This window comes from Prinia subflava, chromosome 5, assembly GCF_021018805.1.
Source record: "Prinia subflava isolate CZ2003 ecotype Zambia chromosome 5, Cam_Psub_1.2, whole genome shotgun sequence".
NCBI classification, from domain to species: domain Eukaryota; kingdom Metazoa; phylum Chordata; class Aves; order Passeriformes; family Cisticolidae; genus Prinia; species Prinia subflava.
Genome location: NC_086251.1, coordinates 37937674 through 37962097, shown reverse-complemented (window position 1 = coordinate 37962097; position 24424 = coordinate 37937674). Strand labels below are relative to the sequence as shown.

At 42.6% G+C, this 24424-nt stretch overlaps 1 protein-coding gene across 1 annotated transcript in view; it reads left to right on the top strand.

The window, feature by feature from the left end:
* Positions 1–23944, top strand: part of EGLN3 (egl-9 family hypoxia inducible factor 3) — a 28903-nt gene extending 4959 nt beyond the window's left edge. Inside the window, exons 2-5 of the mRNA XM_063398893.1 lie at positions 16256–16375; positions 18234–18370; positions 19054–19127; positions 20234–23944. Of these exons, the coding sequence (XP_063254963.1) occupies positions 16256–16375; positions 18234–18370; positions 19054–19127; positions 20234–20271 (369 nt within the window). The 3' untranslated portion in view covers positions 20272–23944. The remainder of the gene's footprint in view (positions 1–16255; positions 16376–18233; positions 18371–19053; positions 19128–20233) is intronic.
* Positions 23945–24424: the final 480 nt, after the last annotated feature.

Here is a 24424-nt window from a genome sequence, read left to right as displayed (position 1 = left end):
CCCACCCTGGTGGACCCTCTGTAATAGTCACAGGAGAAGTAGGTGTTTTGTGGTGACAGTTCATAGCTAGTGAGTGTTTGCTGGAAACCAGAGTGGGTTCTCCTGCCTATCACATGATAGGGTGTTCCTAGGTTTTGAAATACGGTCTGCCTAGCAGGTTGTTATCAAGATTTCTGTTCCTGAGGATTGAAGAAATGGATGAGATGTCACAGGAGTAGTTTTACAAAGTTCCTCATAACTCAGGTAATGAAGTAAGGTATTTTTGCATTTATATATGAAGAAAGATAAGTGCTGTTCTATAACATTCAAATTCTATCCTTTGCAATTAAAACACAGTGAAATGCTGAATTTTCTGATTTGAGATACTGATTTGAAGAGTGGGATAAGAGAAACCTATAACTGTAGTAGGCTGAAGAGTGGTACTGCCTCTTGAGATATATTGGCTTATTGTATGTTACAAAGTATTTTTGATACTTGGGCAGCAATGTGCCTTGCAATTAGTTTGCAATGGGAGGTCTGATGAATACCACCATCCAGAAGAAATATGCATCATTTCTTTCTTCTAATCAAATGCACATGTTCTGGCATAATGTGTAAGTTCAAATCTGTTCTTCTGGCCAGCTGCTGGCAGAGTCCAGAGCCACTGGAACTGTAAATACAGCAGACAAGTCATTTTATGATATGAGACTGAAGAATTCAGCATTGGCACAGATCCTAGTGTGGTTGCTTTGGCTCAGTGTCAAAGCTGATGTTTATATCTGTGTTTGTCAGGCAAGATTAGTTAGCCTGGTTAATTATACACAGGAATGTATAATTTTTACTTGACAATCAGATGAGTATAAACTTGGGCATATTAACACTTGTTTTTGTTTTTCATCAAATTATTCTCAATGACTTTTGAAACTTTCAAAAGAACTACTTCTCTGCAAGAGGCACCTGGAGAATCTTTCAGATAAATTCTTCTTTCAGCAGGGACAGGGTATTGGAGAAATGGATCAATATTTTACAGACAGTGATGCACATATCTGTAAGCAGGTTCAGAAGCATGGGAAGCCTCTAGGGAATGGTGTTTGAGTTAATGCTCAGGTGTTGAAGTTGCAAGCAGCTTGAATTCAGTAGCTGTTATGTATCATCTCAAAAACCTCTCAAAAACCTGACTGCAGTGCACTGGCAAACTTTTTTCATGGTAGGCAGTGGCAAAAACATGCTGCCTTCAGTATGTGTTACACCAGAGCCTTTGGCAGCCAGGTGGCTTCTCTTGGTCGTCCTTTCTCCCTCTGGCCAGAGAAGTCTGTATCCACCCAGTGACCTTTATCACACTGTACCAGGAGCCTGTCCACGTGCTTTATAGCCACAGTCCCAGAGAGAGGCAGAAGGTGGTGAATCCTATAGGTGACAGGAAATTTGTGCTCACAGGCAATGTAAAAGTATGAATGGTCTGTTTATCCAGTGTTTGTGCATCTGTTTGTGGCATCAGGGCAATTTTTTTGTTGTTATTGTCTGTAGTTTAGCAGTCCAGCAGCTCTTCATGAGTCTTGCCAGACTCTGGTGTTACACGGTGGGGGCGAAGCAGTGAAGTTTTCCACAATCTCTGCTATACTGGTCATGCATTTTCTACAGTAACTTCTTATCCATTGCCGTGCCTGCTCTGGCAGCAGTTCTTGCTGCTACCATGTGGGCTCTTACTGCCAGGGACCTGCACAGGTTGCCTTACTGGTGTGCTGGCCAATAGCTTGATCACTTGCGAGCCCTAAATAAGTATGTGCCTCTCAGTTTGCTTTCATGTGAGGACTCATTGCTCACTGAATGCCAGTGTGACTTAATACAGGTGGCATTAAGGCCTCTGTGTATGGGGAGTGTTTGTCCTTTGTACTCACGGGGGTGTGTGCGGCACTGCAAGGTGGAGTATCCTTGGGAAAGCCACTGAGGAAATCACAAGATTCAGAGTTCAGTGCCCTGTCCCGCTGAGCTTGCAGTTTGGGAGGGAGGAGAGCTGGCCATGAAATCACAGAATCAATTAGTTTGGAAAAGACCTCTGAGATCATTGAGTCCATGCTGTGACTGAACACCACCATGTCAACTAGACCATGGCACTAAGTGCCACATCCAGTCACCTCTAAGGATGGTGACTCCATCACCTCCCTGGGCAGCCCATTCCAATATCTAATCATCCTTTCTGCGAAGAATTTATTCCTAATGATCCTTGCTATTAATATTTGTACGCCTTTTCCCAAGGTAATTGTTAATGAATAATTCAGTCCATTACATACAGTTCATTGCTAATAGCAGTATATGTTAAAATGGACACTGATTCTCATAACACTGATGCAGTACAGGAGGTACACAGTAAAAGTCCCTGTTACTTTGCATTAAGGATTCCAGCTGTGTTAATCCCAATGTCTTTATTTGATTTCACTGTAAACTCTTCTTTCTTTGACTTCCAAATTTATCTGTATGGTGGCTCAATGTCAACACACTTATCCTGCATGTTGCTTCCTGAGAAATTTGCTTGATTTATTGCATGGAAGTATTTTCCCCATCCTCTTCCATATTGCACAGGTTGTTTTTTTTTTTTTTTTCCCTGAGGCGGTAGTGTCCAACAGTACTTAAGTCCCTCCCATACGTGTGTGGAAGGGATGAGAGAGAGAGGAGATAAAACCACCATGCTCCAAGCATGAGTGCATTTTTAATTAGCTGAGCTTTTGATGTTTCCTGAACAAACTCGATACACTTGGAAGAGATCAATACTTCTATCAAATGTTTCAAGATGACTTACTAAGACAAGGTACTTTCTTGTTTTTTTTCTTTGAGGTATTCACTTTTTCTGCTCCTCTTGCAATTGGATTGCCTTTTCCCATTGTGTAACAGGTCAGGGGCAAGTGGTCCCTTGGCACCAGCAGGCCCCATAGCACTCACCCATCTTGCAGGGGATGGCTTGAGAGAATGAGGAGGTTAGAAAGGAAAGCTTAGGAGTAAGTGTTACTGGTTTTATGTCTATGGAGAAGGATGTAAAGGATGTGTGCATACCAGCTGGAGGGAATTTAAAGCCCTAGGTTGGATTTTCATGACTGTAATCCTTCTGTCACAAAGCTGAAAACTGAAGGAACATTGTTAGAAAGATGCCAACAATACATCCCCTAAGCTTCTGTGAGAAGGCTTTATTGGTAAGGTTTATTAGTAGAGGATGTCTTGGGAAGAGGTGTTTTGGAAACTGCTTCTGACACCTGTGCCTGTGGCTGACGTCTGCTGTGGTGGGCTCCAGGGTAAATAATTGATGCAGTGGTACAGAACTTGGTGGGGCTTGACTGAAGATTTTGACTGATGCATAACACCACATAACAATTTGGTTTAGACCTTTTATTGCTTTGAGGAGAGATTACAGAGTTGGTCAGAAAAGCAAGACGGTCTCTGTTCAGTCAGTGAGGTGAAGTAAGATCATGAAGGAGGCTCATGCCAAGTAAATCATCTATCTTCTACTGTTTAAACTATTCACAGGCACGTCATCCCGTCAGCACACCACTCATGATCATTCCTGTGAATGATCTGGAGAGAGCTGTAAGCTGTTTCCCCTCCATCACTCACACATAGGCATCTACTATCTCTCAGTGACAGAAAGGAGCATTTTCCCCTACAGTCATTTTTCTCTTGACATTGTGCTTTGATAAGATTAGTAGGTGAATAAACTTAGTGCCAACATGCAAAGCACTTAGTAGAAAGCAGTTGATTGAACAACCTACTTGTTGCTCTGATTTTCCACAAATAAAGAAATGCAAGAGATTTTTGCTGACCATAGTGGTTCCACAGAGGCTTACTAAATGTTCATGTTTAGCCACCCAGATAAAAATGAGTAGTGTAAATTACAGGAGTACAACATAGCACTCTATCTGCATTGACTGGAAACAGGACAGTTTGTCCAAAGCTTTGCAGTTGGAAATGGCAGAGTAGCCATGTCTTTTGCCAAACATCAGAGAATTGGATCCTACTCTGTAGCAAAAAAAGATAACCATTTTGAATCTTTTGTCTATCTAGTTCATGGGAATCCTTTGGTCAAAATAGTCTGTTTTCTGTGCTTTCTTTCTGGACCTGAAAATCCAAACAAGATATATGTCTGCATTTTTCCTGTCTGTAAGTCATAATATAATTAATCATTGCTTATGTGTTCTTGCACTGTAATTTTTTATACAAAGTGATAAGACAAATGTTTTTAAAATTTTGGCTCTGGTTCAGCAATTTACTTAACTGCTTTTTATTAAAGGCTCTTTCAGATCAATGGGACCTGAAGCACATCTTCTGGTGCTTGGCTTAGACTATACTAGAATACTGTTTAGAAAACACCAGGAAAAGTTGCATTTCTTGTGCTGTCCCTGGTCTTTGTATAGTTTTTTTTCTTATGTTTGAAATGCAGGTCATCTTTTATGTGGTCTCTTGCGAGGCAGGAAGGAACCTTATTAGATGAAGCAGATAGTAGTTATGATTTTTATCTGATCTTTGCAACTGACTGTCTTATGGCAAACTTGTCTTAATACCATTAATAGTAGCACTTATTCCAGTAATGCATGCAGAGGGATAGGCAGTGTATAGTAGGGAATGCCATATGGAATGGGAAAAGCCTGGGTGTGAGAGGTTTTGGTGGAGGAGGTCAGCTTGGAGCTTCCTGACTGCCTTGGGACTCCAGGGAATGAAGAAAGCATCTTGCAAAGCCCTTCACTGGACCATGGGGGTAGAAAAAGTAGAGCAGAACCAGGAGTATTTGAGAGAGGAGGTGTTAAAGAAGTGGTGGGAGGGGGGCAGTGGCAATTAGTCCTCAATTTGCCTGTTCCTGGGTTGTTAGCAGTCCTAGGGTGTTGTGCTTGTTGCTGAAGACTGTATGTGTTAACTGCACCTTCCCCTTCTGATTTCCCACAGGAAATCTGGTAGAAGTGGTTTGAAAAGTGGAAAAAGGATGAGCTTCACCATAAATGCTGTAACATGTCCTGCTATTAAGACATAAAAGCCATGTCATATAAGTAGATGTGCACAAACAGGACAGAGTCCCCCAGAATGTATTGGCAACTCTGTTTTTGACAATAATCACCAATGTTTCCACCTCAGTAAATTAACTTACCCTCTGTCATCTGCTGTATGGAGCACGTGCGTGGTGTCTCTGAAGCAGGCCAACAGGAAGGGTCACTGCCAGGTTAACTGTTTTACAGACTTCGTCTTTGTGAAGGAGTGGTGAGAAGATTTGGGAATGCTGGTCCTCATTGCCAAATTTGGTGTAATTCAACATTTCATGGTGGTCAAACACTGAAGTGTCAGAGTTGTGCATTTTATCAAGATATTTTAGGTCATAACTTGATGTTTAACTTGTGACTTAAATGCTCAATGCAGTCTCACATTTGCACTGATAATTTCTTGGCAAGAGTAAAAATGTAGTTGATGTGGTTTTTTTTGGTTTTTTTACACTTGGGTGTCTGCAACTGAAGCAAATACATTGTTTTTTCTTTGCTGGCACTTAGTTAAAAGCGTGTTTCAGTACTTACCATCTGTAGAAGCTACTGCTGCTAGTTATAAGCTGTATTAGTACAATGTTTTGGCTGTGGTTAGAAAAGGCACTGGTTGTGCCAATGATGAACATAGCTATGGGCAGACATAGTACACACCAAAATGGGCACATGTAACCCTATAGCTCTGCCTCCCCCTGGACTATCTGTCCTGCCTTCCCCCTCTGTGCTTCCCACCACAGAGGTGCAGTTGTACCCCGTATCTCTAGCAAAGCCAGCTGCAGGACCCCCACCAGGTGGTTTCTTACCCTGCTCTTACCACAGCCTGTCATGCCTGTGCAGTCAGTAGCTCTCCTCTGCATCCCAGGGAACAGGCAGGGATGAGGCTGCTTCCTCTGGTTGCCCAAGCAGCTGGCATCCTGGGAGAGCAGCCTCTGTCCAGCCTCCAGCCTGGCTCAGCCTTGGCTTCCCCTGTGGTGACTCTGTGTACATACCACTCTTGTCACATCACCTGCCAGAAGAAAGGTTATGGAGGGGAAGAGGAAAAAGGAGGGAAGTGAGCCAGAAAGAACACTCCAGGCTTTCTGCATCCTCAGGAAACATCCTGAACTCACACCAGGGAGACTGCCTCCCTTGCTCAACAGTTGCAGTGCTTCCTGCAAAAACCACCTTAGATGCCATAGAACATTATTGCTATAAGACTCAGTCCTGAACTAGGCCTTGAGAAATCTCCTAAGGGCTGCTGCTTCAGTGAGTTGTAGTGGTGGGAATGACTGAGTAAGGCTCCAGAGGGGACTACAGCAAAGCAGAGCAGCAGGTGTGAGCAGGCTGAAAGCTGTCAGGCATGGCTGTGTCCCTGTGCAGGGTCACTGCCCCAGCAGGAGTGTTGAAGCCTGTGTCAGTGGCCACAACACAGCTGGCCTTTGGGTTGATCTCTTCTGTCAGGTGGTGGCAGCATAAATCCATGGGAGACACTTGACCAGTGGAAAAAGGGAAGTGGGAATTCAGGAGCCCATGTTAAAATCCAGAATCTAATTTTCATGGCTGGGTTAAGGAGCAGACTTCCTTGTTCAGGAGTTGAGAGCCTTTGGGAATATCTTTAAGGCACGCAGATGTAAGGCTGGCAGTCAGTTTGTGGTGTGTGCACGTCTGTCTATGCATGCTTGCTTTGCTCAGAGTTGCTGAGTGTCTGTCTACGCATACCTTAGTGCTGCAAGTACCAACTGTGTACATGGTGGAGAGAGGTCACTAAAACACTTAGGCAGATTTTTTTTTTTTACCAATACATTTTATTGCCTAGCCTTAGAACAGCTGCACAGTTTTATTATTATGAATTTCTCTTATATCTGAATATCTTGTTTCCCTTCCTGCACAGAAGGATGGTGTGTCACTGAATACACATCTGTCCACTTTAACTGAGGGATTGCACTCTTGTGAAGTGCATGTGTAGACAGAGCAGTACAACTTTATGTGCAGCTAAAGACTTAGAGGTAAAGACTACACATTATTGAACCATAGTAAAAATTATTTCTGATGGTAATTTCTTATAGATAATTTTAATGGGTTTTACCCTTAAATATTCATTCAAAATCTTATGCAGGTTACTGTTATCTAGTCCAAGGTCTTCTGTAAAGGTGTGGGTGAGCAGAAGATGTGTGGATAGTGAGACGGCTTTCTTCTAAATAAACATAGGAGATAACTGGTCTCATCAATTAGCATTAATTTGGTGTTACTGCTGTGATAACAAGCACTTAAGAACGCTGATCTCTCTGTTTATTCAGCACAGCGATGTCTTAGCAGCCTCAGAAGCCCCGAGGGCTCTGGCAGGGAGGACCATTGGGGCATATTTGGGGTACCCGCCAAGTGTGATGGCGCTGCTCTGAACCCTGCATTCCTGTCCGACAGTGAAGGGTGTTTTTCACCGAGCCACACAGGGCAAAGAACATCTCCCCCACCTGTGGTGCTGCCTCTGGTGTGGCAGGATCATGCGGGGTCACCGGAGGCGTCCTGGGTGGTGGCCTCAAGGAAGGGCTGTTCTTGGCAGCTGGGGCCTCCTGTCCCCTTGGCACACTGCTTCAAGGTGGTGGCTCGCCACCTCTGCCTGCCAGGATGTCCAGGGCAGCACCCCGGCGCTGGAGGTGCTACATACCGAATGTGAGCTGATAAAAGCCTCGTGGGCACTGTCGCTCACTTTCCCTGGGCCCACAGGCTAAAAATAAATGGGTAATAATAAGAAAAAGATGTTGGCAGCTACAACAGCAGCAAAAGTTTGCCTGTGTTGTGGCTGTCTTTCCTGACCTTTATTAGTGCAGCCACAAGAACATCAAAATAGGCAGTTCTTTAAATGTTGCAAACAAAAAAAAAAAGTGGTGTAATCCTCTGGGTGGCTAGTAGCAGAACTGAAAAGGTCTGATATGCTGATGAAGAATGAAGGGCTGGAATATTTCAGGAACTGTGAGGTTATCTTTCTACCCCACAGATGAGAAGTGTTCCTCAGAGGATGTCTGTGCTGGTTACCAGGCTTTTATTCCCTGCTGAGAAACTGAGCATACAGGGACAGTCCTTACAGATTTCCTTAATGAGCTTGCACTTATTTATGAATTTGCTTTTCTGCGGGGGTGATGCTTGTCACGATGTCCCCCAGGGCTTATTACAGGGGATGCTTTCCCCATCTGCATCAATTGCTTGGGATGCTTTCTCATTAGTGCAGCTTGGCCAGGTTTGGTTCTTTGGGGAGAGGAGAGGCCTCAAAGAGTTTTCTGGGTGATGAAAGAGGGCTTCAGCAAAAGGCAAAAATAACCCTAAATGTAATTAGACAGTATTTTTTTAAGAGTGGGAGGTAAGCCTCCGTGCCTGCAGCGCGGGAGGGAGGGACAGCCCCGTTCAGGAGAGCGGAGCAGTGCCTGAGCGCCCGTGTGTGGCTGCCTGTGTGGGTTTCCCGTGTCTGGGCGCTGTCGGAGCGGGGCTCGCCGCACGCCGCCGGCCTCACGCTCCGCACGTAGCGCTGTCGTTAAGCCGTCCCCGCGCTGGCCCGCAGCCAGCCCGCCGGGCCGAGCGCCGGGCGGCCCCTCTAAACTGAGCAGCCTTTATTGATACAGCGGCGCACTGCGCATGTTTACAGCTGCTAATTGGAGGCTTAATCTGAATATCCTTGACTGAACTAATTCGCTGGCAATAGCCTTTGGGATTTGGGGTGCTGCCGTGATGGTATGCCTGCTCCTCACAGCACGCCGGGCGCGTCGGGGCCGTGCTGCCGCTGTGTGCGTGCGAGGCACAACGACCCGGGAACGGCACAGAGCCGAGAGCAGCTTGGGGTCAGAGGAGGATGTAAAATAAAACTACTGCCTGATTTTGCGTTTGCAGAAGATGAGAGAAGCACTTGAAGTACTGGAGAAAAGTGTTAATTGACATGCGCACAGACATATGTAGATTAATTAAGCATACAAGGAAAGGAGGTTAATTCTGTTAATTATTACAACAGGCAAAGATGCTCACTGCAAGGACAGTTGTGATCCTATGGCAGTTTCAGATTTGTTTCCTTAACTTTCAGTGTTCTGTTTTCTCCTTGCTGTGCCCAGAGGCTGACTACAGAGAATTTGGGTGGTAGTCTGAGAGCAGTGTTAGTTTACTCGACTTTTTAAAAAATGTGAGCAATGTAGACAGTATACAGTGCTAGGTGAATGCCTGAGACTCTTTTGCCCTTGGAAACCTGGAGAACTTCTTCCATGGTCAGATCCTTTCAGAGTTTCTGAGTCGCTCCTTGAGTTTAGGATCCTGTAGGATCCCAGGAAGTGTCCAGGGATAGCAGCAGCTCAGCAGAGCTCACCCTGCCTCCAAACCCTGGTCCGCAGATGCTCCCGTTCTCTTGGCAGCCGCAGACGGCCGCTGCCTACACGAGGCTCGGCTGTGTCCTGCCTTCCCGTTTCACCGTGGCACTGCTTGGCAGCCAGCTGGAACTTGAAAGGCATCCAGATTTATTTCTAAGTGTGTGTTCTGTTAAGAAAAGTAAAAAAAGTAGTCTCAGGCTGAAACAGTCCTTCATATTAATGGGCTGTGAAAAACTAAATTTTGTTGCCAATCACTAGGAAAGCTCCCTAAACACCATCACAGATTCATTTAACAGGGAGCTAACTTTTAAAGCAGCATCAATCTGTGTTTATACCTTCCTTACATCTTCCATAGATCTGAAAGCTTATTAGCAGCTCCTTGAGCTACAACTAAATAACATGCCAGTCATCTGCAGCTGTGTGGGATGGAGGTAATGCATGAACAGAGCTTTGTTTCTACTCTTAGTTCTTAGAACACATTTAACACGCAGGAACAGTTTTCCATCTTACAGCAATCAGAATATTATCAGGTAATAACAGACTTTTGTTTGGTAAGCAAAATAAACCGGTGTCTTAGCATCTTTGTCCTGCAGATGAGAGAATAGTCTTTCCCACAATTCCCACTCTCAGGCTGTTCCTCAAACAATTCTTAAAAGAGTGCTTTAATACACCTGCAAACAACAACCAAGCAATGGTGCATGCAAAAGGCTAAATAAAATAAAAAAGGAGAGATGAAGTTTCAGCTCCTGGAAGATCTGAATCTGATGATCAAGCTTGCATGTAAGCAAGCTTGCAAGTACCGGACCACCTGGTGAAAGTGCTATCTATGGAAACAGGATTTTTTTACACAGTTCCAAGTAATAGATTGAAGACTGATAACCAAGTTATAGTGATGAAATTGAGGGACCAGTTTCTCATCCAATACTGCCACTGAAGCCCCTTTCATGTGTTGCTTGACTGAAGTGAGCAAAATTTTATTCCCTTTTGCAACTGGTGATTCCCTTTCCAACAGGCACTAAGCTATAAGCTAATGTCTCTGATTTGTTGGTGTTTCCACATGTTTTTTTTCCCTCTCTTCCTTCCCATCTCAATAGAGCATTAAGTTAGACCAATGTTCCCAGTTCATGCTTCAGTATAGCAGCTGAATATTTTAACTTTAATAAATTCAAACAAACTAATATTTAATAATGTTAATGAATATTTTATACTTACCCATTATAAGCTCTGTGGCAGAAAACACTTGGGTGCAATTGGGTGCAATGAGAAATTACTTAAGAAACACCACATAGTCTTTGTGTGTCAGTCAATCCTCAACTGAGAATCTCTTGCCTTTGATCATGAAATGTCAGACTGCTCATGTTTTTTTTTTTAATGTAGAGCATGCTTGGTGCCTTTCCCTTGCTGGATGTAAAGACTGTGCACATCTATGGACTAGAATCAGGTTGAGCACAGTATACATTCAAAACTAAGACAATCAAGTGAATCCTAGTCATCCTCATTTCTTAGAGGACTGATCAAAAGTGATTTTTGTTTACCCTCAAGTTCAGAACTGAGAACCACATATTGGGCTGAAATTTGGGAAGTCTGCAGCCAAATAAAAATGTATGTAAAAGCTGCAGTGGCTTATACCACTGTTAATTTTTATTAATACCTTGGGTTTCTAGACAACCATCATGGTGATATTGTAGATCAGCATTGCTTTGTGCCTATATAGAACCTTTCAACTAACTTTACACATAACTTCTGAACTTAACTATTTGGCGTCCAAGCTATACAGAGAGATGATCTACAAAAGGGATCAAAATAGCTGCTGTTCAGCAATATACTGTAAAAATCTGATACAGAAAATGGAAAGGCATATTGTGGAGTCTTTAGCTTAATCTGCAAGGGTGGCTGGTATTGGCCGGATTGAGTTGCACAGGTCAGGATTTTCTCTGCTGGTTGCAAAGATCATGCTAATTCTGAGAGAAAAATACAGATTAGTGGGGGGTTACAATACCATCTGTACAGTCTGTGGTGGGAGTGCATTGGGGCCATGGCCTAGTGCTGGTGGGCACTGAGACCTGCTTCTTCTGACCTGGTGTCACCACTGCTTCCTATTAAGCACTGCTCATTTTCACTTACAAACATCTTCTATCTGAGATATTTTCTGAAATGTTCTGTTCCAAGTATTAGGCTGCTCTAGCATTGCTTATTTTGTAAATCATGTCTCACAGCATGATCCTGGCCATCAGCTAAGAGAGAATTTGTTTTTCTGCTTGCTCAAAGTACTGGGAGGCAGAGAAAAATCCTCTCAATGGACAGTTGTTTATCTGCCTTCAAACTTTGCTAGTGTCTTGCAGTTTGACTTGCAGATTTCTCTGGCTGACTTGAGTGTAATACTTAGACTGAATGATTGATAACTTATTTTTGCAAGGTTCTCTGCAATGTGGAATTTTCCTGGGTCCTTACTAAAGCTGGTAGTTGCTGCTTCTTTAACTTGTGGTTGATTTGCACCCCTCTTGGGAAAGCTAACATTCCTGAAAATAACAGGGCAGAAGCTTCAGTCTTGATGATTTGCTTTTCAGTTTCCAAGTTTTGTAGGGTTTAATTTATGACTGTTGACTAGGCTACCAGAGCATTGGTCTTCATATGGTGGTGTGTATGTGTGACTCCAAAGGCATGCAGCTGGATATCAGTTTTTAACAATTCAGCTGTTGTGTAAGACAAACACTTCTTTTTTAACTTAGCAAAGGGGAATTTTGGAGAATTTCTGAGTGCTTATGCTGGGAAGTTAAGCCAACCAACAGCCATTGTAATAGATTGTATTGAAAAAGAAAAGGTTAGGCACATTCCTGCTCATTATTGCCTGCTATAGTTACTTTGATTAGTTTAGGTTTGGAGTTGGTTAATGAAGAGTTGCTTCCAAAAATGGAGTGTACTCTTCTGGACACAATAGCCAAAAGTGCAGGAAGCATTTTTTACTAACTCTCCACGTGCACCCCTGGTAAATGGTTTGATGATTGTTATCGAGCCTCTGGCTTCTGTAGCCAGTGCACTAAACCAGCAAAGAGCAGTGTTCACAAATTACCTAAATTAAGTCTGGGTCACGCATCTCATCTCCTGTTTCTTGTTTGCTTTAAATGAATCCAAAAGTACTCCTAACAGCTGGAATCCCTACTGAGGCCAGCTTGATCTGCTCTGGAGTTGCTCCAGCAATTCCTCTGATAAAGCTTCATATCGTTTTAACAGTCTCTAGGAGGACCAGAATGATTTCCCTTCATTGTTTAAGGTTTCATTCAAATGTTCGCTGTGCCAGGAAAAAGGGTATTTCACTTCTGCTTTTCTTTTTTTGCTGCTGCTACTAGAAAACTTTTTTCTCTGTGTTTTTCTGAAAGTTAAGCTAGTGTGACTTGGTGTTAAGTGAAAGTGTGGCCCACGCTTTAGGATTCTGTGGGAATTTTTCCACTTAATCTCCAGAGATGGAGTGTTGCAGTTGCAAAAGGTGCACACTATAAATAAATAAATTATGCATCAACGTTGGAGACAAAGCACATGTTCTGCTAAGAGAACATATTATGTGGGGGAGGCCAGGGAAAACTCTGGCCTTTTGCCTAGATTTCCATAGTAAATAAAGCACCTAAATCCCTTTTAGGATCTGCCCTTCAGTCTGCTGTTCAGTAGCTTTTTGTTTGTGCCATTAAAAATAGTAGTAATATTGGATTGATTTTTAGGCAATTCAGCAATCTTGGCATAATGTCTACTCTCCAAAGAGAGACTTAAGGCCACCATAATTCTGTGTTGTACATCGACTTTAACACGAGGTAGCATCGGTTAACACAGTTATGTTCCTGTCATGGACCATCCCTTTGGTGTGGTGAGCAGGGCTCTGCCGAGCCGCTGGTGCAGGTGCCCGTGCCCTTGGCAGCAGCTGTGCTGCACCCAGCTCCCCAGCACAGCCCTCCTCCCTGCCCGACTGGCAGAGCTGCTGCCCCTTCTCCTTTGGACCCTTAGCTCTCAGCATCTGTTGGGTTTGCAGGGCAAGGTTTTGGTTTGAGAGGCTACCAGGGTAGTTTTTGTGAGAAGCTGCCAGAAGCTTCCCCCATGTCTGACAGAGCCAATGGCAGCCAGCTACAAGATGGATCCACTGCTGGCCAAGTAGAGAACTTGGGAGTAAAGCTGAGCCTATGCAGAAGGGAGAGGTAGGGGAAGCTCTTAAGGTTTGGTTTTATTTCTCACTATCTTACTCTGATCTCATTTGCAATAAATTAAATTAGTTTCCCCAGGTCTAGTCTGTTCTGCCTGTGGCAGTAACTGGTACTCACAGATTTCTCCCTATCCTTGTCAACCCATGAGCCCTTCGTTACATTTTCTTTCCCTGCTCAGTTGAGGAGGGGAGTGATGGAGCAGCTTCAGGGCCACCAGAGTCGTGTTTCCCAGTGTATGAAGATTCATTTTGCAAAAGGTTACTATTTTAATTGTTAGACCTAATGCAGCTCACTGTGTGTGGGATGGGTGAAGTACCTGCATGAGGTACTAGGATGCTAGTAACTGGGATGGGGAAATGCACAAGGTGGGTTATCCTCACCAGTGAGGGCACAGCTCCCTCAGGTCATTTTTACATTGCAGATACAGCTGACTTGTTGATTCCATCAGACTTGGGCCCTTAACAAACTTGTTTCAAGCGTGATCCTGTGGGCTGGCCCTATTATCAGGCTGATGGTGAAATGTAGTGCAGCTCTGGAGCCATTTGTAACAGCAGAATGACAACAGAGCAGACAGCATCTCCAGCAAGGCATCTACCTAGCTGCCAGGTATGATGGGGGAGGAAACTTATTACTTGGGATTAGATGTACTTGTTTTGGTTTAGCATTATGTCCTGACCCTGCAGGCCACTAGTCCCTAGGCACCTGTGGCTGGAGGTGTGGAGAGCGGGCCCTGGTGACTTACTGCTGCCTGCAGGTACTGTTAGGTGCCTGTTGTGGGGAGGAGAGTTAATTCATACATGGCTGACTCCTGTGGATAGATTTTGTTCTTGGTAGCAGAGGGTTCAAGGGATCCACTGCCCTGGCTGGCAGTAGCTTCTGGGCTGATGTTTGTTGGCACAGTAAAATTTCCTTTAAACCAGCATGTGCTATACTGTACCTGGTCATGTCCCATAAGAATGGCATGCCTTTTGCATGTGCTTGGAAGAAGAAAACAAGAGTTCTGGGGTTCCTAGATAAAAATTTCAGTTGCCCTTAGTAAAGCCTATACTGTCAATCTCCAGCTATCAATTACATTATCAACTGTGCATATCAGATCATTGGAGCAGGTCATGCAAATGGTGCACAATCATATCCTCGTTCTGTGGGACAGGCATGTAAAATGCTGTTGTGTGTGAATGGATGGAAAAGTAGATAGGTGAAACACTGATTGGATGGTTGGACTTGGAGGGTCATGGTCAATCAGACATATACCTGGAGGCTGCTACCAAATGGGGCACCACAGGGAGCTGTCATGGGACCTGTTGTGCTTTACACCTTTATTTATCAGTAACCTGAAACAGATGGCAGAGTGCAGTCGTCAGCTGTGCAGAAGACACCAAACTGAGAGGGACCAGTTGATGCCCTTGAGGGCAAGGCTGGCACTAAAAGGAAACCAGATAGACTGGGAAAACAGGCCAACAAGAACCTTATGAAATTAAACATGGGCAGACCTGACTCCTGCCCCTGGAAGGAAGAACCCCTTGCAGAAGTACAGGTTGGGGGCTGCCAGCAGCTCTGCTCCTTAGGGGAGCCTGGGAACCCTCAGGTCATCCTGGTGGACAATGAGCTGAACTTGACCCTGCGGTGTGCTTCCTGCACAGCTTGTCTATGGGAGCACAGCTCATAAATTGAGGAGTAGTAATTGCTCTCTCCTCATCTCTGTGAAAACCACTGAACACTGTCTGCAGTTTTCCAGCTGAATTTAGTCCATCATTTCCCATCACTCTTGCTGCTAATACTGGCAAGCAACCTGGAGATGTCAGAGGAGTGGGAACAAGACTTCTACTGCAACAGCTTTAGGGGTGGTCTGTATTGCTGCCAAGTAGCCCTAGGAGTGAAGAGTGACTGAGACAAAGATCTGGTACCCTACCAGCAGTCTCACCTGCTCTTCCCTGCATTCTGCTTAGGCTGCTAATTGAGTCAACTAAGTTTAATAATGTTTTTGCTGTAAAAAACCTTTTAAGACCTGTTGATTGTCATGTGGTTTGGAGTAATTCATGTCAGGCTTATCTCATCATTCAAGGTGAAATTTAAACCCTGAATTAAGCGATTGTATCAGCAAGTCTGAAGATGATCAAAGAGAGAAGTATGCTCTGAAAGCTGTTTGGTTAGTTCTGTGGCTCAGTCCATGAAAGCAAACATGCACTGCCCTGTGCAAACACAGCACAAAGGAGTTGCAGCTTTTTGCAGACTTTGCTCTATGGACTTTTAACAACACCTCCTGGGGACCTCGCTTTGAGTCGAACATAGGGGTGCATATGACAATGACTAGAAGATATGAATAGAGAAGGATGGTGGTAGTAAAGCATGACATCCTGGAATTGCTTTTTACTTTCATTATGACTGGAAAATCAGTTTTGCAATGACTGCTTATCTGTGGAAACCCAAGCAAATTTCAGCTGAAACTGCCTCAAAGTCACGTAGCTTGTAACAAGCTGTACACGCACACTAGTGCTCTAGTTTCTTTTTTTTTTTTCCCTTTTATGTTAGTGTATATGTTGTGAATTATGAAGGGCGCTTTTAAATTTTATTTTCTTGTTTTGAATTTCACACTGCCTGGTCTGTCCTGTGAAAGACATTTGTGCAAAGATAACTTCAGGTGATGTCTGCTCTAGCTGAAAAATACTGAGCCAAACTGGTGGTGGGAGGATGCTTAGCAAATTAAAACTGGAGATAGGCATCTTGTATAATTAATTCTTTTACGATCTGCATCTTTCAGGCTATGGTTGCTTGCTATCCTGGAAATGGAACTGGGTATGTTCGTCATGTGGATAATCCAAATGGAGATGGGCGCTGCATCACCTGTATTTATTACCTGAATAAGAACTGGGACTCCAAGGTGAGTAAGCCATTGGGTTGAAGGAGATCAGGAAGGAAAAACTACTTTGGAAACAGAGCTTCAGAGCTGTCCGTTGTTTCTGTGAACTCTGATGAACTTCTGAACTCTGGTCCATTCTTCATCTCTTTTTTTTTTCTGGATGTTTTTGGCAATGCTTTGGAAGTAAGAATCCGAACTGTTTCCTTATCATTCTGTCTCCCATTCTGTGCACATACTGTTACGTTGCTACAGAATAAAGCTATAAGCACTGGGCTGTGTGCTCTTAACACTTTGTTTAGAGGAAACAGCAGAAAAAGAAAATCAATTCACTACAGGATAAGTGGATTCTGGGAGCAGAGTAAAATGACAGCCCAAATTTGTGACTTTATCATTCTTGATACTTCAGGCTAACCTGCAGAAGATATTCAGGCAGTTCCCTTTCCTTATTTGTGAAGCAGTGGGGCTTAGGAAGAGGAACAAACACATGGTGTGATTCTACCAGTGGGTCTCTTGACAGGATGGAACTCTTTTTCTGCCTATATTACTATAAGGCAGTTAAGTCAGCCTTGAATGTGCCATACATGTTTAAATGAGAACAAAAGAAGGGTTTGTAAAATTGCAGGATGTCTCTTTGCAAGTCTGTTGTCATAATGCATCACAAACCGTTCATGAGAATTACTGACTGAGAATTGTCCAATGTTTTTTGCTTCTCTAACTGCTTTTTGAGCCAATATGCTCTTTAACCACATGTAAATACTATGAACACCTGTAAGTGAGTTCTGATACAGAGACAATGGTGTTGAAAAATGCAGTGTTGCAGAAAAGCACATCCTGTTACAGAGAGTGTGACAGTGGAACATCTCAATGTAATAAAATGAAGGAGGAGATGTGGGAGGAAATGCAAATATCCAGTTTATTGTGTTCATTGCACCTTTATCCAAATAGTGAGGAGGCACCCAAATGAGCACTAAGAGAAGCTAACTGAAATGCAGGACACTGATGGAGTTTATTATGTAGATGTGACAGTGATTTTTATGTAAGTGTATCCTGGAGGACATGCCATATCAGAGTATAATCATACTGGGCTTTAACCATGTGGCTTTAAACCTGGCTTAATTGTTCCTCACTTAGGTTTATATGTATCATGGAGGTACCATGTCAGGTCAGTGCTGCACAAACAGCACCTTGCCTGCACACTGTGATGCAGCATTAAAGTGTCCAAAGAGCCCTCTAACAGCAGCAGGAGGCAGGGTTCCTCTTCATCTTTTGAAGTTTCTAGAGTGTGTGCAGATTACCAGACCTTTTTCCCAAAAATCGTGGCACATGGAAAGATGAAAATTATATGGTAGAGAAACCAGGCTGTGTTATAAGTAGGGAAAATGATGGCTGGGATCTGTCATGCATTTGAGAAGTTTTACAAATCTAATAATAAAATAGACTTCACTGTTCCCAAGGTGTAAAAGTTAATTCCTAAATGATCAGGCACAGGTTGATACCTGTGCTTATGGTAGATACCATAAGCAGTATCTAACAATTGTTGGGGAGAGAGCCTGATCTCAGGCTGGTCAGATGGAGCAGCCCTGTAGTATTCACTGGTTCTAGAGATGTGGCTGGGAGCTCAGAAGTTTGCCAGTGTTTACTGCATCCCAGTTAATTTGCTTTAGACAGAAGCTTATGCTGAAACACTGCAATCTATTTGGTAAAATCAGAGTGGCCAAGAGACACAGTAAGGTTTTCCAGTGTTGTCACGTAGCTGTCATGTTTATCATTAGATGTTTATTCTCTGTTTGTTAGATGTGGAGGAGGGAGGAATAAGTCATTTTTCATGTGAATGTCTGGCTGTTTATATGTGCAAAAAACAATCTTTCCTTTTCTCTAGCTGCATGGTGGAATTCTTCGAATATTCCCGGAAGGAAAGTCCTATGTAGCAGATGTTGAGCCGATTTTTGACCGATTACTTTTTTTTTGGTCCGATCGAAGGAACCCACATGAAGTCCAGCCTTCTTATGCAACCAGGTAAGTAGCATATTTAATACTGGGTTTTGGCTAGGAAAAAACCCAAAGCATCTCTTCTACCAATATTTTTATCCAAAATTATAGCCATTGTGTTTGAATACATGTGCATAAATAATAGATGTTGAGTGAATTTTCTGGTTTTGAGTCATTGGGAATCATCTCATTAAGTAAGGAGGAGCAAGCTCGAACGATACATTTCCTCGTGTGTTGGAAAAAAAGGCCCTTAACCACTGACATGAGAAGTCTTCCAAGCTGGGCATAGCTATTTAGCTGGGAGGTGCTGGGTTACTCTTTTGCCCTTGTAACACTATAGGGATTGTTGGGGCTACCATCTGTCAGCAGGCTGTGAAAAGCTGATGTGACGCAGGGCAGCCCCCAAGCTGCCTACAGGCATCCCAGAACAGAAAAACATGCAAAGGTCTGGAAGCTACTTTTGCCCTCTGTTACCAGGGGCTGTGCTCTCTTTTGTGCCTCCAGCAGAAATTCTCACCTATATTTCTATCTGATTTGTTAAAATACACACTAAAATGCTGTCTGTGCTTGCCTGTAAAGAAGAGTAATTTTCATTCTATTTTTTTAGTCTGTTAAAAGTTTTGTTTTTGCTTTCTCCATGAGTATAAAGCTTCAGTGCTCTATTTTAATATCAAAAGTGGAAAGAAATGCAAGGTTTCTTTCTTTTATAGATACGCCATGACTGTGTGGTATTTTGATGCCGAAGAAAGAGCAGAAGCCAAAAAGAAGTTCAGGAACTTAACCGGTATGATTTTTTAATAAATGTTCCCCAGAGAGAATTTAATGCATTTTGATATTTCTAAAGTCAGAGACAGACCAGGAGTGGTTCTGTAGATACAAGCATATGTAATACATTTTTAGGAAGCTTTTTCACCTCTAATTGCTAGTCGTTTTATGCAAAGTGGATAAGTTGTGACAGAAGGTTCAGGCCTGGCCCTGGAATCCCTGATGAACAAAATGGGGAGAATGGGAGACACAGTTTCTGATTTGAGTCCCAGATGACTGAGATTTTTTTCCTACCCTGGGTGGCTGCTCCAGTCACAAGGAGTCAGCTCTTCTTTTGTTATTTGGGAGGTATATTTTGGCTCCTACAAACCCTGTTTAGTACCCTATTTAGACTTTCAGAGACAGTTTAATAACTATGTTCTCTAAATGTTCTGAAGGAATAGGGTCTGTCTTCTGTATTAGTAAAGGGCAGAACCCCACAAAGAGGTGACCCTACTTTCTAATGGCAGCCACACAGCCTGCTGTAGTAGTGGCATATGAGTCACAGGCTGAGTTACCTAGGTGTGTTCCAACACCCTACCTGGGACCATGATATAAGGTTTGCTGTTCAGAGCACCTAAGATCTGGTCTTCAGGGGCTCAAAATACAGTGTGGAGAGCACTTGTCTTTTTGAAAATGTGTGCAGCTAGTTGTGTGCAAAGTTGTAATGTGTGCAAAGTTGTAATTAGTCAAATAATTTTCAGAACAGGCTGCTGTCATCTCTGTAGCTTGTATGCAAAGCAAATACTGGTTTCACCCTTAAAGAGAATCATAAGAAGGGGCCAAGGGGCAGTGGGGGAAAGTATCACTGATCTGGGGTCTCAGAGTTTATTGGGCTATGTCAGTATTGTATGAGTCATCTTGAACATGATAATTGTACAAGATATTTGTGTGACTGTCCTTGTTAACATGCTGTGGTATCATGCAGCAGTTCAGTCCACATAGTGGATTCATGCCATAATTCTGATATGGAAAGTGGTGTCCACTGAAAACAAACCAACTTTTTTCTGTTTCTGAGTTTTCAGATAAATACAGTCAGAACCCCTTGGTTTAACCACTTATTGCTATTTTTTCTTTTTGATGTAGATGCAAGGAAGAGAGAAGCACCTCTAAATGAAGACTAATCAACTGTTCATGAACTCTTTGTGAGAAAATAAGATCCCAAAGATGACTTCTACTTCCAGCAAATAAGGGCAAAATGTTTTTATGCACAAGAATGCACCAGTTGTGTCTAGAATGTGCATCTTATGCTGATGGTACTTAAGGCAGCCTCCTGTCATGCTGCATCTGGTAGAGGAAAGACTTATTTACTCCTTGCCTTTTGCTGGAAGAAATAACCAGGGTTTTTTTTTAAAAAAGAGTATGTGATACTCAAGCCTTGTGGTAATTGCTCAGCCAATTGGCTTTTGATCGCTCTTGTGATAAGATAATAGTCATTGGAACTAGTGGTAAAAGAACCTGAGTCTTATTTGCACTTTATGGGGAAAAAAAGTTCTAGTTCTTCTAGTGGGAAGAAGCCTTGCAAGTTTAAAATCAGTTGGCAGACTGTTAACAGGCACAGAGATACTGGACATGGGAAATTAAATTGGATATTTGTAGAGTGTCATTTTATATGTCCCAAATGGACCTATTGATGTATTGTTCATCATTTTGCTGTGCAGAGCATTGGTTCAGCTCTTCAGTAACATGACTTCCCAGATGTTTGTCTACACAATCGTTACATTTTCTGGATTTTGTTTGCTCTTCAAGAGGCATGTTCTAGCTGTGCAGCTGTACTGCCCTTTGTGTCCCAGGACCGATTGGAAAGTTCATGACTTCATAAAACCATTTTTTTTCTGTTTTGAGCAGGATGGGTTGTATGTTTTCTATTTTCACAGTTTGGTAAAGCAGCTGTTTTCTCCCAAAAGTCTGGTAAATTTGGAAGGCATAAGGCACAAAATGCATTGGCCCTTAAGGCCAGTGATATGTTGAGAGGTGTTTGCTCCATCTGCTATGTCCTGTGTGACATAGACACAAATCTGAAAGGAAAAGATATGTCTGGCAGTCTGACAAATTTATGATAAATGAGATGGGTAACTTAGACTTGATCTTTATGCTGCATATTCTTAGTAAACACACTTGTTTAATTTTGCATGCATGTGTAATTTGAATGAAACTGCAATTCTGTGTCAATTGATCTGTGATGCCAGGTAACTACTGCTGCTGTGCCTGTGAGATCAGAGTTGTTCAATGGCAAAGCACACTTTTTTTTCTCCATTATTTTTTTTTAAACTTGTTAGACTCAATGAGAAACTGGTGACCTATTTCCAATCTGTCTAAACTTCTACAACCAGCACTTACTATGCAGTTCAAAATAGCTCTTAATGAAGCTGGGAGCTGGCAGTGGATGTGTTTATCACTCACACTAATTGTTCTCAACCTACACTTACTTGTGTTCATCTTTATCTCATGCTCTCAGTGTGTATGTCAGATCCCATTAAATGTTCCAAATAGATGCCCCCTTCAGTGTCCCATATTTTCTGTGCCACCTGCCCATGGTGGTGAAGGTCCCCTGCACCACTTCTCCAGGCTCTGCTGATCTGTTGTGCTGTGATGGGGCTGCCCTTGAGCTAGGGAATGGAAAAGTAGTGTGCAATGGCAACTGTTAAACATCAGTGACAGAAAGGTAACAGCTGCATAGGAGAGAAAAGAAGTAACTTTCATGACATAAAAATGATAATAGAAAATGGAGCATTTTTAAAGCAGTTTTGTATCTTAAAGAAAAAAAAAGCAAAAAGCTGAGCATCCTTCAGCCTGTCCATGAATGCTGAATGCAAATACAGGAGTACTAAGAAACCCTTTATTCTCTCTGGCTTCTCCCAGAGTTCCAGCTATGGTCCAATAGGCCTGACCACTGTGCACCTTAAGAGAGGAATATAAGGGAACATGTGTGACAAATATTTTTACAACTCAAGACTAGAAAAAGACGAAGAACATGATAAATGTCCTTTACTGTTAGGAAAAACATTATTCCACTACAGTTGCTTCTAAGTAACACACCAGAGACTTGAAGGAGACTCAGTGATAACTTGAAATTCTCATTCTGAAATGTTCATGTGTGAGGCAAAAGAGTTTGGGCTCCTCCTTGAGAGTGAGAGGGAATCCTTTGAAATATGAGAGGTGCTGGAAAAGGTAGGATTACTATTTAGAAAGGGTGATGGAATGCAACCTGTTGTCTTACTATGCAAAGTTGATAATGGCACATAAATTTGAAACTCCAACATGATTTTTAAAGGAGGAAAACCAGATAAAACAGAGCAAATACTGCTTTGCCTCTAGAAACTGTAACCTTAAAAATGAACTAAAAAGCATTGTTAGTACACATCTTACTGGAGCTTGGAACGGTGGAAAAACAATGTGGAAGGGGAAAAGTTTTGTGTAAGGGCTGAAAAAGGAAGGTCAGTTATCACTGTTGCTACCACCACGTTTCTGCAGTGGTCAGCAACATGTGTGGTGAATGGAGCATGGAGCAGTATAGTTGCATTTATTTTAAATAAAGTACACATTTTCATTTTTAGCCAATATCTTCCTCATCTATATTACATATATAGTAGACAGAGCAATTATTCTATGGCAGAGAGTGTTGTCTTTACAAAGATTACAATCTTAACACTTGTAATCAAGTGCAAAAGAGGTTGAGGGCTTGAGAATTTGAAACCAATTCCTCAGTCCTCTGTTTCAGATTTCTACTCTGATAGTGGGATGATCTCCATGAAAAAGCTGTAGTTTAACTGGGGGTGGGGTGTAGGGGGTGTTGTTCATGTAGGAATACACAGGTGTGATGTTTCCTACATAGATTTCTCTTGCCTGTCTCTAGAATTGTTGCAAACTGCTCTGTAGGAGTGAAATTGTGTGAGGGAAGCAGGCTTCTACAGTGGGGAGGGTATTGCAAAGAGGCTTTTTCCTTGTGTTTTGTCTTCATAGCAAACTGTTTAAATTAAATGGCTAAACAGCACTTGTCAGCCAGTTGTGAAAAGGAACGCTTTCTCTAAGGCATTTAACTTTGAATCCTCAAAAAATTCTATTTTTTTTAATCTTAGGTAATGTGCCTTCGTTGTTCTTATCTGTGAAGATGTTTCATGCTGCGCATGCATGTTGTGTCATGTCATGCAAGTTTTTGATGGCTCTTTAAAAAACATGGTTGCCTTTTCAATTGCATGGGAAAAATATGCAGAGCCACTAAGCTGCAATTTTCAACAGGAGGTTTTTGTTGTGCAGGGAGGAAAAAAGGCCAGGAGACAGTGCTGAAAATCGAGAGACTGTTTTTATTCTTAAACCTGAGATCACTGGCCTTTTGAGGAAAGTAGCCTCTAATAAATCTTTCTCTCTAGATTACTTCTGGTTCTATGAAGAATGACTTCTACAAAATAGTGTCTAAAGAGTTCCTTTTTTCCCTTCTGTTTTTAAACAGTTTTAGTCCTTTGTGTTTTTTAAAATGTTGGAATATATTATATGTATTTCTTGTTGTTGCAAAATAGCTGGCTCTAACACCACTTCCATCTAGAAGAAAATGTGTCTATTTGCAGGCAAATGACTAGTTCTGCTTTGACTCTGATGTACTCCCAGCAGACATCTGAGAGTGAGTTATGACTGCATCTTCTCTTGTCAGGTTGTATGCTGGTCAACAATGCTGGCACTTTGCATTGGATTCATATAGAAACCCCTGGTAGTATTTTACCACACATCACATTTTGTGTCCCTGTTACTAGTAAAAAACAAATGTCGCAGGAGTCAATAAACACTGGGTCATGTTAAACACTGTCCTGTGCAAATCTCTTCAGTCTTGTGTCTTACTGTGCAAGGGGTGGGTGCAGTGCCACACAGCTGCATGTAGGGTGACACTGAAAGCTGTATCCACGACTGTCTTCTGCTGTTGGAGAGACCTTTTTCTGTTGCCCTGGGGTTGGCACATTTCCTTGGTCACTTCCTGCTATTTTGAAGTTATTTACCTTGCTGGTGACCCTCTTCTTGAAATGCCTATTTGTTTTCACGCTCCTGTTGAACCAGATAACATTCTCACGATTCAATTGTTGTCTGATAAGTTTTATTTTTAACAGTGTTCACATCCTCCCCCTGCTACTTTTCCAGTCTGAATCCCACAGTTTTCTCCTGTGGCTGTGTGGGAGACTTCTCCTCACTCCCACTAACAGTGCAGTTGAATGAATGCCAGGGCATTTTCACTCATTTGGTAGAGCTGTGAACTTTCTGATTCCTTTGCAATCTTATAAATAGTGAGAA